The 10502-nt window shown below is 41.9% G+C and overlaps 3 protein-coding genes across 9 annotated transcripts in view; 1 reads left to right on the forward strand and 2 right to left on the reverse strand.

Moving 5' to 3' along the window:
- Positions 1–2556, reverse strand: part of daw1 (dynein assembly factor with WDR repeat domains 1) — a 10041-nt gene extending 7485 nt beyond the window's left edge. The window contains exons 1-3 of the mRNA XM_019885827.1: positions 2481–2556; positions 2230–2368; positions 2150–2195 (exon numbers count right to left, since the gene is read on the reverse strand). Of these exons, the coding sequence (XP_019741386.1) occupies positions 2150–2195; positions 2230–2368; positions 2481–2520 (225 nt within the window). The 5' untranslated portion in view covers positions 2521–2556. The remainder of the gene's footprint in view (positions 1–2149; positions 2196–2229; positions 2369–2480) is intronic.
- A 563-nt stretch (positions 2557–3119) lies between these two features.
- On the forward strand, positions 3120–7504 carry slc19a3b (solute carrier family 19 member 3b). The gene is made up of 8 exons (XM_019886005.1): positions 3120–3559; positions 3650–3829; positions 4039–4204; positions 4383–4698; positions 4854–5005; positions 6627–6819; positions 6890–7031; positions 7219–7504. The coding sequence occupies exons 1-8, from the start codon at positions 3410–3412 to the stop codon at positions 7375–7377; spliced, it is 1458 nt and encodes a 485-aa protein (XP_019741564.1). The 5' UTR covers positions 3120–3409; the 3' UTR covers positions 7378–7504.
- Positions 7505–9095: 1591 nt separating this feature from the next.
- Positions 9096–10502, reverse strand: part of agfg1a (ArfGAP with FG repeats 1a) — a 15131-nt gene continuing 13724 nt past the window's right edge. For all 7 annotated transcript variants that reach the window (XM_019885952.1, XM_019885951.1, XM_019885950.1 and 4 more), the window contains one exon: positions 9096–9649. In XM_019885952.1, the coding sequence (XP_019741511.1) occupies positions 9590–9649 (60 nt within the window). In that variant the 3' untranslated portion in view covers positions 9096–9589. The remainder of the gene's footprint in view (positions 9650–10502) is intronic.

Genomic DNA, 10502 nt, shown 5'->3' on the forward strand with positions numbered 1-10502 from the left:
TTTTTTTTTTTTTTTTTTGCGTTTGCTCAAGTTAAAAAAAAGTTACATTAGTACTACCTTTAGCAGTCTTTTACACAAGTATCTGCAGCGTACTACTTTACTTAACAAATCGATATACAGAAAGTATGCACAATGGATACTGCATATGTAATAAACAAAGCACGTACTCCAATGTCAAATCCAAAAGGTCGATTGATTTAGTCCTCAGAAGCCCTGCTTTGTCAAACTCCAGGATGATACCTAATGGGAGCAAAAGTTGTTCCCGCTGAATGCAAATAAAAACGATAGCTTCTCTTCAGACGCATTTTCCGTGAAAATAATCATAAATCACGTTCATGATTTGTGTTACCTGGTGGGTAATATCTGAGAAGAAACCTTTTGAGCCTCATTTTGCGCAAGCAAGCCTCCGTCCCGTCAACAAACCGTTGTTACGGCAACTAGCAAGTGGCCATGACGCATGCGCAGTCGGAACTCAGAGCAAAGGGGTTGGGGGATCACGCCTGAGGTCAGCAAAAAAAAAACTTTTTTGTTGTCGTTTGCAACGATTCATCTTATATCTTGAAATAATATTTCATTTAAAAAATAGTTTAAAATATCATAAAAATATTCATAAAACATTATGCGTTTTGCTTTCACTCCAGAGCAGAGTCTGCACAAATAGCATTCGGTTTCCTAACAGGTGAAAGTCTAAACTCATAAAGCGTGCCACGTGAAACGACACAACTCACCAGATTAGATTATTCCAGCTCGTGGTGGTGACTAACTGAAGTGTCATTATTTTAAGGCACGTATTGGCTTCTGAGGACCAAATCAATCATGCCACATTAGGAAACCCTGCCGGGAAGGAGACGACAGAGGGATTCTATTGAGGAGAAACCATGGGCTGCTGGGTCAAGCTGAAGTCCTCAGATTGTCAGAATTTCACATTATGGCTCTCTGATACTCCTGACTCATCAGAGGCAGATGATGCTCAGGCTCATCCGTCTACAGACAGAAAGTCAACACCCATCTGTTAAATTCAAATAAGCTGAAATGTCAATGGGACAATTTAATTTCAAAAGAAACAAATCCTTGTGCGTGTGTGTGTGTGTGTGTGTGTGTGTCGGCTCTCTATTGTTTAGAAGAAGCAGTGACTTGCTACTGTCACTACTCCTGACTCATCAGAGGCAGATGATGCTCAGGCTTATATACAAACAGTACACTAGTTTCATGTGGGCAAACTCAAATCGAAATATTTAGCTGATGTTATCTTCTTTTCATGACAACACAAACTTAATTGGGCAAAAATCTATCAGTGCAGCACAACTTGACTTGGCGATACTGTATTTCTCCACTCTTTCTTGGAAAAGCACTCCATACGTATGTATCTCTCGTGCAATGAATTTAGATCTAGGTTCTGGCTGGGAGATGCACTTAAATTATCATTTGATGGCAAGTTTTTTCTTTGGATTTGGATGGGCAGAAGGGCGGGAGGGAACTGCGGCAGGGGAACCGACAGACATGCAGGCAGACCCTCCGATGGGGTCACCTTGGAAAAAGTGAAACTGTTGTTGTCCCATTACGGCTCTCTATTGTTTAGAAGAAGCAGTGACTTGCTACTGTCACTACTCCTGACTCATCAGAGGCAGATGATGCTCAGGCTCGTCCTTCTACAGACAGAAAGTCAACACCCACCTGTTAAATTCAAATAAGATGAAATGTCAATTGGACAATTTAATTTAAAAAGAAACAAATCCTTGTGTGTGTGTGTGTGCGTCTGTGTGTGTGTGTGTCTGTGTGTGTGTGTGTGTAACAATATTATATTCAAACAGTACACTAGTTTCATGTAGGTTGTAGGCAAACCCAAATAGAAATATTTAGCTGATGTTATCTTCTTTTCATGACAACACAAACTTAATTGGGCAAAAATCTATCAGTGCAGCACAACTTGACTTGGCGATATTGTATTTCTCCGCTCTTTCTTTGAAAAGCACTCTATACGTGTGAATCTCTCAGGCAATGAATTTAGATCTGGGTTCTGGCTGGGATATACACTTAAATTATCCTGTGATGCTAAGTCTTTTCTTTGGATTTTGATGGAGAGAAGGGAGGGAGGGAACTGCGGCAGGGGAACCGACAGACATGCAGGCAGACCCTCAGATGGGCTAACCTTGGAAAAAGTGAAACTGTTGTTGTCCTCTTGGTTCTGTTTCTGTTGGAGTCACAAGTATCTGCAGCGTACTACTTTACTTAACAAATCGATATACAGAAAGTATGCACAATGGATACTGCATATGTAATAAACAAAGCACGTACTCCAATGTCAAATCCAAAAGGTCGATTGATTTAGTCCTCAGAAGCCCTGCTTTGTCATACTCCAGGATGATACCTAATGGGAGCGAGCACAAGTCGTTCGGCTGAATGCAAATAAAAACGATAGCTTCTCTTCAGACGCATTCTCCGTGAAGAGAATCATTAATCACGTTCATGATTTGTGTTACCTGGTGGGTAATATCTGAGAAGAAACCTTTTGAGCCTCATTTTGCGCAAGCAAGCCTCCGTCCCGTCAACAAACCGTTGTTAAAAAAGTTACATTAGTACTACCTTTAGCAGTCTTTTACGACACAAGTATCTGCAGCCTCCTACTTTACTTAACAAATCGATATACAGAAAATATGCATAATGGATACTGCATATGTAATAAACAAAGCACGTACTCCAATGTCAAATCCAAAAGGTCGATTGATTTAGTCCTCAGAAGCCCTGCTTTGTCAAACTCCAGGATGATACCTAATGGGAGCAAAAGTTGTTCCCGCTGAATGCAAATAAAAACGATAGCTTCTCTTCAGACGCATTTTCCGTGAAGAGAATCATTAATCACGTTCATGATTTGTGTTACCTGGTGGGTAATATCTGAGAAGAAACCTTTTGAGCCTCATTTTGCGCAAGCAAGCCTCCGTCCCGTCAACAAACCGTTGTTACGGCAACTAGCAAGTGGCCATGACGCATGCGCAGTCGGAACTCAGAGCAAAGGGGTTGGGGGATCACGCCTGAGGTCAGCAAAAAAAAAACTTTTTTGTTGTCGTTTGCAACGATTCATCTTATATCTTGAAATAATATTTCATTTTAAAAAAATAGTTTAAAATATCATAAAAATATTCATAAAACATTATGCGTTTTGCTTTCACTCCAGAGCAGAGTCTGCACAAATAGCATTCGGTTTCCTAACAGGTGAAAGTCTAAACTCATAAAGCGTGCCACGTGAAACGACACAACTCACCAGATTAGATTATTCCAGCTCGTGGTGGTGACTAACTGAAGTGTCATTATTTTAAGGCACGTATTGGCTTCTGAGGACCAAATCAATCATGCCACATTAGGAAACCCTGCCGGGAAGGAGACGACAGAGGGATTCTATTGAGGAGAAACCATGGGCTGCTGGGTCAAGCTGAAGTCCTCAGATTGGGTTTTCCCTACCGCAGTCTTGTCACTCTATGGTTTTTTTGCCAACTGCAGAATCGCAGAGCCTTTCCTCGCGCCGTACTTAATTGGACCTTATAAGAACATCTCCGAAGAAGTGGTAAACTGATTTCACTCAACAGCATTGCGTGTCACTATACTGAACTACACCAGCATTCATGTTCCTTGTTTGCGCATTGTTTTCTTTTAGGTGACCAACTACCTATTTCCAATATGGACATATTCCTACCTGGCCTTCCTTTTCCCTGTTTTCCTGCTGACTGACTTTCTGCGACATAAGCCGCTCATTGTGATCCAGGCGCTTTTCCTGGTTTCCAACTATGTCCTGCTCTGCTTTGCCCCAGGACTACTTGCTATGGTCTTCCTTGAGGTTTGCACAAAGTGTCATCAAAAAATATTTGACAGAACATGATTGGAAACGCTGTCCCTTACTCGGAGATTCCGCAACCCAGAATAACTTGCCCAGAGCTGAAGGGGCCTGGAGAGACAGCTGACATTAGTCCATGAATGCAACCTCTGTGGATTACAGCTCTCACCGGTTTCATTTCAGCCATTTAATAGCAGCTCTTTCTTTTACAGATTCATTATGCTGTCGTGACTGCTACAGAGGTGGCCTACTTTTCCTACATATACAGCGCGATTCCCCTTGAGAATTACCAGCGAGCCACCGGTTACCTTCGCAGCGCCATGCTTTTTGGGTACACGTCTGGTGCCGGCCTGGGCCAAATTCTCATCTCATTGGCAGGTGGTGTTTCAAATCCTGCAGTAGAGAACAACTAAAAAGCGTTCGATTCCTCACTTTGATGTGTCTTTTCAGCATGCAAAACTACTGTGTATTCACCGCAAAGAGAACTAGGAGAGAAACGAATGAATTATTTGATCATTTGCATCGGCAATATGAAAGTATGAATTCTAATCAACAGGGTTGAACTACTTCTACCTCAATGCCATCACTCTGGGCGTTGTAAGCGTGGCTTTTCTCATCTCCTTCTGGTTGCCAATGCCTCAGGGGAGCATGTTCTTCAAAGGGAGAAAGACAGCATCTTTGGGTCGACAATCCCAGCAGGAGGTGCCTGGGAAAACGGACAGACCCGATGAAACGGCATTGGATGAGGAGGACGCTAGCTCGGGGAAACAGAAGATGGAGTGTGATGACGACGCTGGCTGGTGCAGCAGGAAAAATGTGTTCAGTGCAGGTCATTTACTTTGGCAAAGCTTCAGGGAGTCCTACTCATCAAGGCATTTTCTTCCGCTCTTTATCCATCTATACTTACCTTACGTGCATGCACATGTGCCAGTTGCCACTTTACACATTGATGGAACATGTTTTACAGTGACTTGGGACTAATTATCATTAATCATCATCATTTCTTGTCTTCATGATCTACATGCAGGCATTTGATCTATTGGTCTTTGTGGTGGGCTCTGGCCACAGCTGGATATACGCAAATAGTTAATTACATCCAACTAATGTGGAACCATATTGAGCCATCCGCCTCGTCATCCGTTTACAATGGTGGAGTAGAATCCGCATGCTCTCTCGTTGGTAAGACTTTCTTTTTTGTAATGTGTGTGTGTGTGTGTGTGCGCGTGTGTGCGTGTGTGTGTGTGTACTTTTTTTCAATCAAACCACATGTTGCCACAGCATCATTAGCTTGCAATGTAGACAGTTGATTGGCTCAACTGTATAAAAATAGCGTGGACATTTTTGGTGCGACTATAATGAGATAAATCAGTTCAAAACTTTTTCCACCATGAATGTGGCCTATAAACCCGTATCTTCCTTCCCACGTATACATTCAAAAATCCTGTGATGTCAGATTTAATTACAGAAATGACAAGAAAGGCCCGCTAGAACATCTGAACTTTATTTGGGGTTAATCAGGGCAATTTAAATGGTTCCATGTGTGTCCTGACTTTCATTGAACGCGAGTTTGAATGTCACACATTTGGATGGGGATGAGATGACCATCGCCGCTAATCTTAAATGGTTTCATAGCAGCAGGATGACAGGACTGGGTTAGGACAGCGGTGTGTAGTGAATGTCTGTCTTTGGCACCAACATATATGGTCAACATATGTGTGGTCAACAGCGTGTCAACAAGAACTCAGGACATTTCAGCAGTTCGTGTATCATAAATCAGAACACTTAAGCAGTATTGTCGGCTCTTCGACAAGAAACAACCCTCGGGCTAATTACAACAACATTCAGTGTAATGGTGAATTGTATTTCGAAACATTCTGTTGAATTTGTTTCTATGCCAGTTGATCAAAATATCTCTCAACAAGAAAAATGTCTGCGGCACAAATTAGGTTGGGGACCGCTCTACTGAAAACAAATCAATGAAGCCTTTGACTAATGAACTTCGACTCGACTTTGATTACATATGCATCGACTATGAAAATCATTCGTTCTACACAGTGGTGTGCAATAAGGCCCTGCAAGGGCTTCTGCTGTGCCTAAACACTTTCAGAAGCACTGACCTCCATTCACAACTGAAATGAAAATGGTTTTATTTCATTTCAATAGTCGATTAGCTTCATTTCATAGACATTCTCTTCCAGTAATGTGTGTGGTGGATTTCATGTGTCCATTCAGCTTTCAGCAGTGTTACAATGTGAATGTAATCTGGCCAGGGCCATCAATGCCATAAGCGCTGGCTGATGACATATGACACACTATTAGCAATGGCTGTTTTGTTTTTGTTTTGGGTTTTTTTTTCAACAATCATTTCAGATTCATCACGGCCTGCCTTCATGCACGAGTGATACAGACATTTCTCGGCCTCTGATTGGGTGGGATCAAGAGTCTTGCAATGTGCACTTATCTGATTGTTTGAGATAAATGCGATGTGCCCCAAAAAGTGACGGAGGAGAATGAATGTCAGATATTATTAAAAAAATCGTTTTCAACATGGACAAGATAAACTGGACAGTGTGAGGACAGGTCGGCCAACAACTGCTGACCTGCTACGTCAGTTGAGATGTACAGGTATAGGTTCATGGTACTGCTAAAATTAGTGGTGGGAAAAGTACCGGTATATTATAAAGTTTATAATATCGGATATACATATACAGACATATAAACATACTGTACATAGGTATACAGTATACCATATGCTACCATATTATTCATATCTCATTTTTTTCCCATTTTTGTGGGGCAGGCGCTGCAGCAGCCTTCTCTGTGGGTTACATCAAGGTGAACTGGTCCGTGTGGGGAGAACTGGCTTTAGGGTTGTTTTCAGCCATTGGGGCAGGTGCTGTGTTCTTGATAGGACTCACCAGCAATATCTGGGCTTGCTATGCTGGCTATGCCGTATTTAAATCATGCTACATGCTGCTCATCACCATCACAACGTAAGTTCACTGTAGTCACATAAGCAGCGTTCTTGAAAAAGTTGAAATGAAACACCACAGTGCAATTTAGATTTCAGATTGCCGCCAATCTCTCCATGGAGTGCTACGCCCTGACATTCGGGATCAACACGTTTGTGGCCCTCTCCCTGCAGACCATTATGACACTTATTTTTGTTGATGGAGCTACATTAGGACTGGACATTGTGACGCAGGTATGGTTGGACACCTAACAAAATCGAAGCAAACTCATGCCTCTAAAATAACACGTGTATGGCAATGCAGGAACGTGTGGTACTGATGCAAACACAGTGACACCTAGTGGCTAACATGCACAATTGCATACAGAGCCAAAGATGGAACTTTTGTTCAGTGCTGTGAAAAAGATTTCTCTCCCTCTAGTTCATCATTTACGGGATCTACCATGCTGTCATCTCCGTGCTGTTTTTGATTCGAGGGACCTACACTGCTTGTACAAAGCGAAGCACTCCAGAACCACCAGATAACCTGCCAAAGGAGAGGAAGAACCCCGTGCAGGTGATCCATGATACATCTTTCTGATCATGGTCAACCAGTTGTTAAATTGTAACAGTACTTGAATGAGTAGATAATCATACAATAAAGCTTCATTTTGAATCCGTGTGCATTCCCCATGTTTACATGCTTACCAATTAAAGATGAAAATCGCCATGGTGGTCGACTGGTTAGTACGGCAGCCTCACAGTGCAGAAGTGGAGGGTTCGATTCTGGCCTTGGCCTTCCTGTGTGGAGTTTGCATGTTCTCCCCGTGCCTGCGTGGGTTTTCTCCGGGTACTCTGGTTTCCTCCCACATTCCAAAAACATACCTGGCAGGTTAGTTTGTGTGACAATGAGCGCAAATGGTTGTTCGACTATGTGCGCCTTGCGATTGGCTGGCAACCGGTTCAGGGTGTACCCCGCCTAATGCCTGAACACAGCCGGGATAGGCTCCAGCGCGCCCGCAGCCCTCGTGAGGATAAAGCGGATCGGATAATGGATGGATGAATGTTTCCCATTCACGCTATCTTTTGATTGATTTCCCTTTCACAATAATCCTGTCAGTGATCAGTGGTTGTCTCGCGACCAGTCAAGGGTGGAATTAGCCTTTCGCCTGAAGTCAGACAGGATAGGCTCCATCTTACCATGCATTACAGAGGCACAGGGTCAAGGGAGCGCTTCCCTCTTGGACCGCCGCCACTAAATATAACCGCCACTAAATATAATTCCACAATTAGTGTGAAATATGGTGCCTGTATGGAGGTGCTATCAAAAACAGCAACCGAGGGTGGCTGCTTCAGTTTTTTTCATGGCAATAATGAATTACCAGTATGATATCATTATACAGTCCGTAATCTCATGTATTGTTTAATAACATAATAACGCTGTCATGTTGCTGGATAGTCTTGATACGTGACCTGTAAATCAACATAAGCTAATGTCCTTTGTCCGGACTGTTAATTGACTCACCAAGATATCACTCAAGGCAGGTGCAGGTGTTTCCCCACAACAAATACAAACAGAAGCATGCACAACAGGGAACAGATTGAGCTCAACCTCACTTTCCACTGTACCTTGTGTTTTAGTCTTATTTTTAACAATGGATTTAAAAAAAATGCTTAATTACATCGCTAAACAAAATCTAAATTGACTAAACCGTTCTTTGAATTGGTAAGATTGCAGTTGACCTTACAATGAAGCAACATGCACACGTTTTTGGAGCTCACACCTTTGCTGCATTGACTTTACAGACCAGCTTAAAGTCTATTGTCGTTGAAAGAGGACTGGGTCTGGCTATTATTCTCAGGTGAGCCACTGGATTTTGTCAACAGTCAGCTAAAAATGTGTGCTTTTGTTTTGGCAGTTACTTGACAGCAATTACTGTTGTTTTTGCACTGTGTGCCCTTTTTTGGATGGCAGGAAGATGAAAAAAGAAATAAACCCTCCAGACAACAATGATACAGAATTCAACACTATTAGAAATGAATTTTTTATATATCTATATACACATATATATATTCATATAAACAGCACAAATATTTTCATACATCCATATAAATCAACGATTTGGTCAATTCTTAAAACTCATTTTAACACACACACACACACACACACACACACACACACACACACACACACACACACACACACACACACACACACATATTAACTTAAAATTGTCTTTCTATCCAATGCAAGTGGTTGATATGCCATCCTGCTGTGGATGACATTGTGAACCAGACCTCTATCCTGCAGGCGTAGCCTGGCAGAGAGCATTGCACCATTCCTTTCTCCCTTTCCTTATTTGTCAAGAGAACATGCAATATTTGTCCGGTTCACTGAAAAGTATTCTGCACAAATAAACAATATCGATGGCAGTACCCATTGGCTTTTCCAAGCAATAGTTCCGTTGTAACAAAACCTGTGTACAAACTGATATGCACAAAGAGTGGATTTGCTGAAGGAAACAATGTTCACTGAATTTTAGATTGACTACCCTTGCAAACCCACATTTTCAGCCAGTTTGATGAGCCATTCACTTGAATGGGGAGGAGGGGATCAACCTCTCCGTCTGCACTCACCATCACATTATTTTGTCAGCATAAGCAGTGTCATGACTGTAACACCGCAAAATGGTCGATTAGTGGAGTACAAATCTATACACACGTTGCGTTTTAAAGCTACCTGTGAAATAAAACGATGAAATAGGTGCAAGTGCCATCAATCAAGCCTGAAGAAGAGCTAATGTGATGGACCGCTATAAGAAGGGATTCGTTGAAGAGCCTCCTGTTGGAAATTGCGGTGCTGGACCCGCACCCTAAAAAGACAAATGCACAGAAATCAAGTACCAAATGTTGATGCAACAAGTGCAAGTGACTGTGAGGTGTCCACAATTATCCATTACAGTGGTCATACACTTTTGCCAAGGTCAAGTACTTTCACAAAATTCAACATTAATAAAAATTTCAAGCACCCTGGAGAAGCCAGGCATTAGACGTGAGCATGACAGTGAAGTAGGAATAAATTATATTTGCATTTTCTTTCTTGTAAAGTCACAATTATTTTAATGCGTTGAGATGATGCTGACTCTTATGACGAGCTGGTCAAGTTTTATTATTACAGTGAAACTCCTCTACAACGAAATCATGTTTGCAGCAAGAAATTTTTCACAACAGGGGGTTTTTCACTGTAGCAAATTTGATCTCAGATGTAAGCACACACACACCCACACACACAAACGTATGTGTACACGCACACACAAACGTTTGTGTACTCTATTTTTATTCCAATAGTACATAAGTATGAGCACACACTTATTTGACACTTCATATTGTCAGTGTAGAAAGAAAAAAAGGGAAAGAAATTGCGAAATTTACGATCAGCATTCACTTTCACTTACATCAATTTCTTGGAAAATGTATTTTATTTTGCTTGCTCCGTCTTTCATTTTGATCACTTTTACCCTCTCTTCCAGCATCAGAGCTCTTCTTGTCTTAGCTGCTTGACATCAAAAGGTCCGTTTTGTAGCCATTTTAGCAATGCAACGTCCATCCTCGTCTGAATCTAACAATAACAAATACTTCCTGGCATGCAATGAACTTTTAAGCCAGCCACGGGGCGCTTCGTAGTCCTCGATGGCCATAGTTAGCTCTCGAAGACTAAAAACCTTA

The sequence above is a fragment of the Hippocampus comes genome, unplaced genomic scaffold, assembly GCF_001891065.2.
Source record: "Hippocampus comes isolate QL1 unplaced genomic scaffold, H_comes_QL1_v1.1 scaffold29, whole genome shotgun sequence".
Classification (NCBI taxonomy): Eukaryota; Metazoa; Chordata; class Actinopteri; order Syngnathiformes; family Syngnathidae; genus Hippocampus; species Hippocampus comes.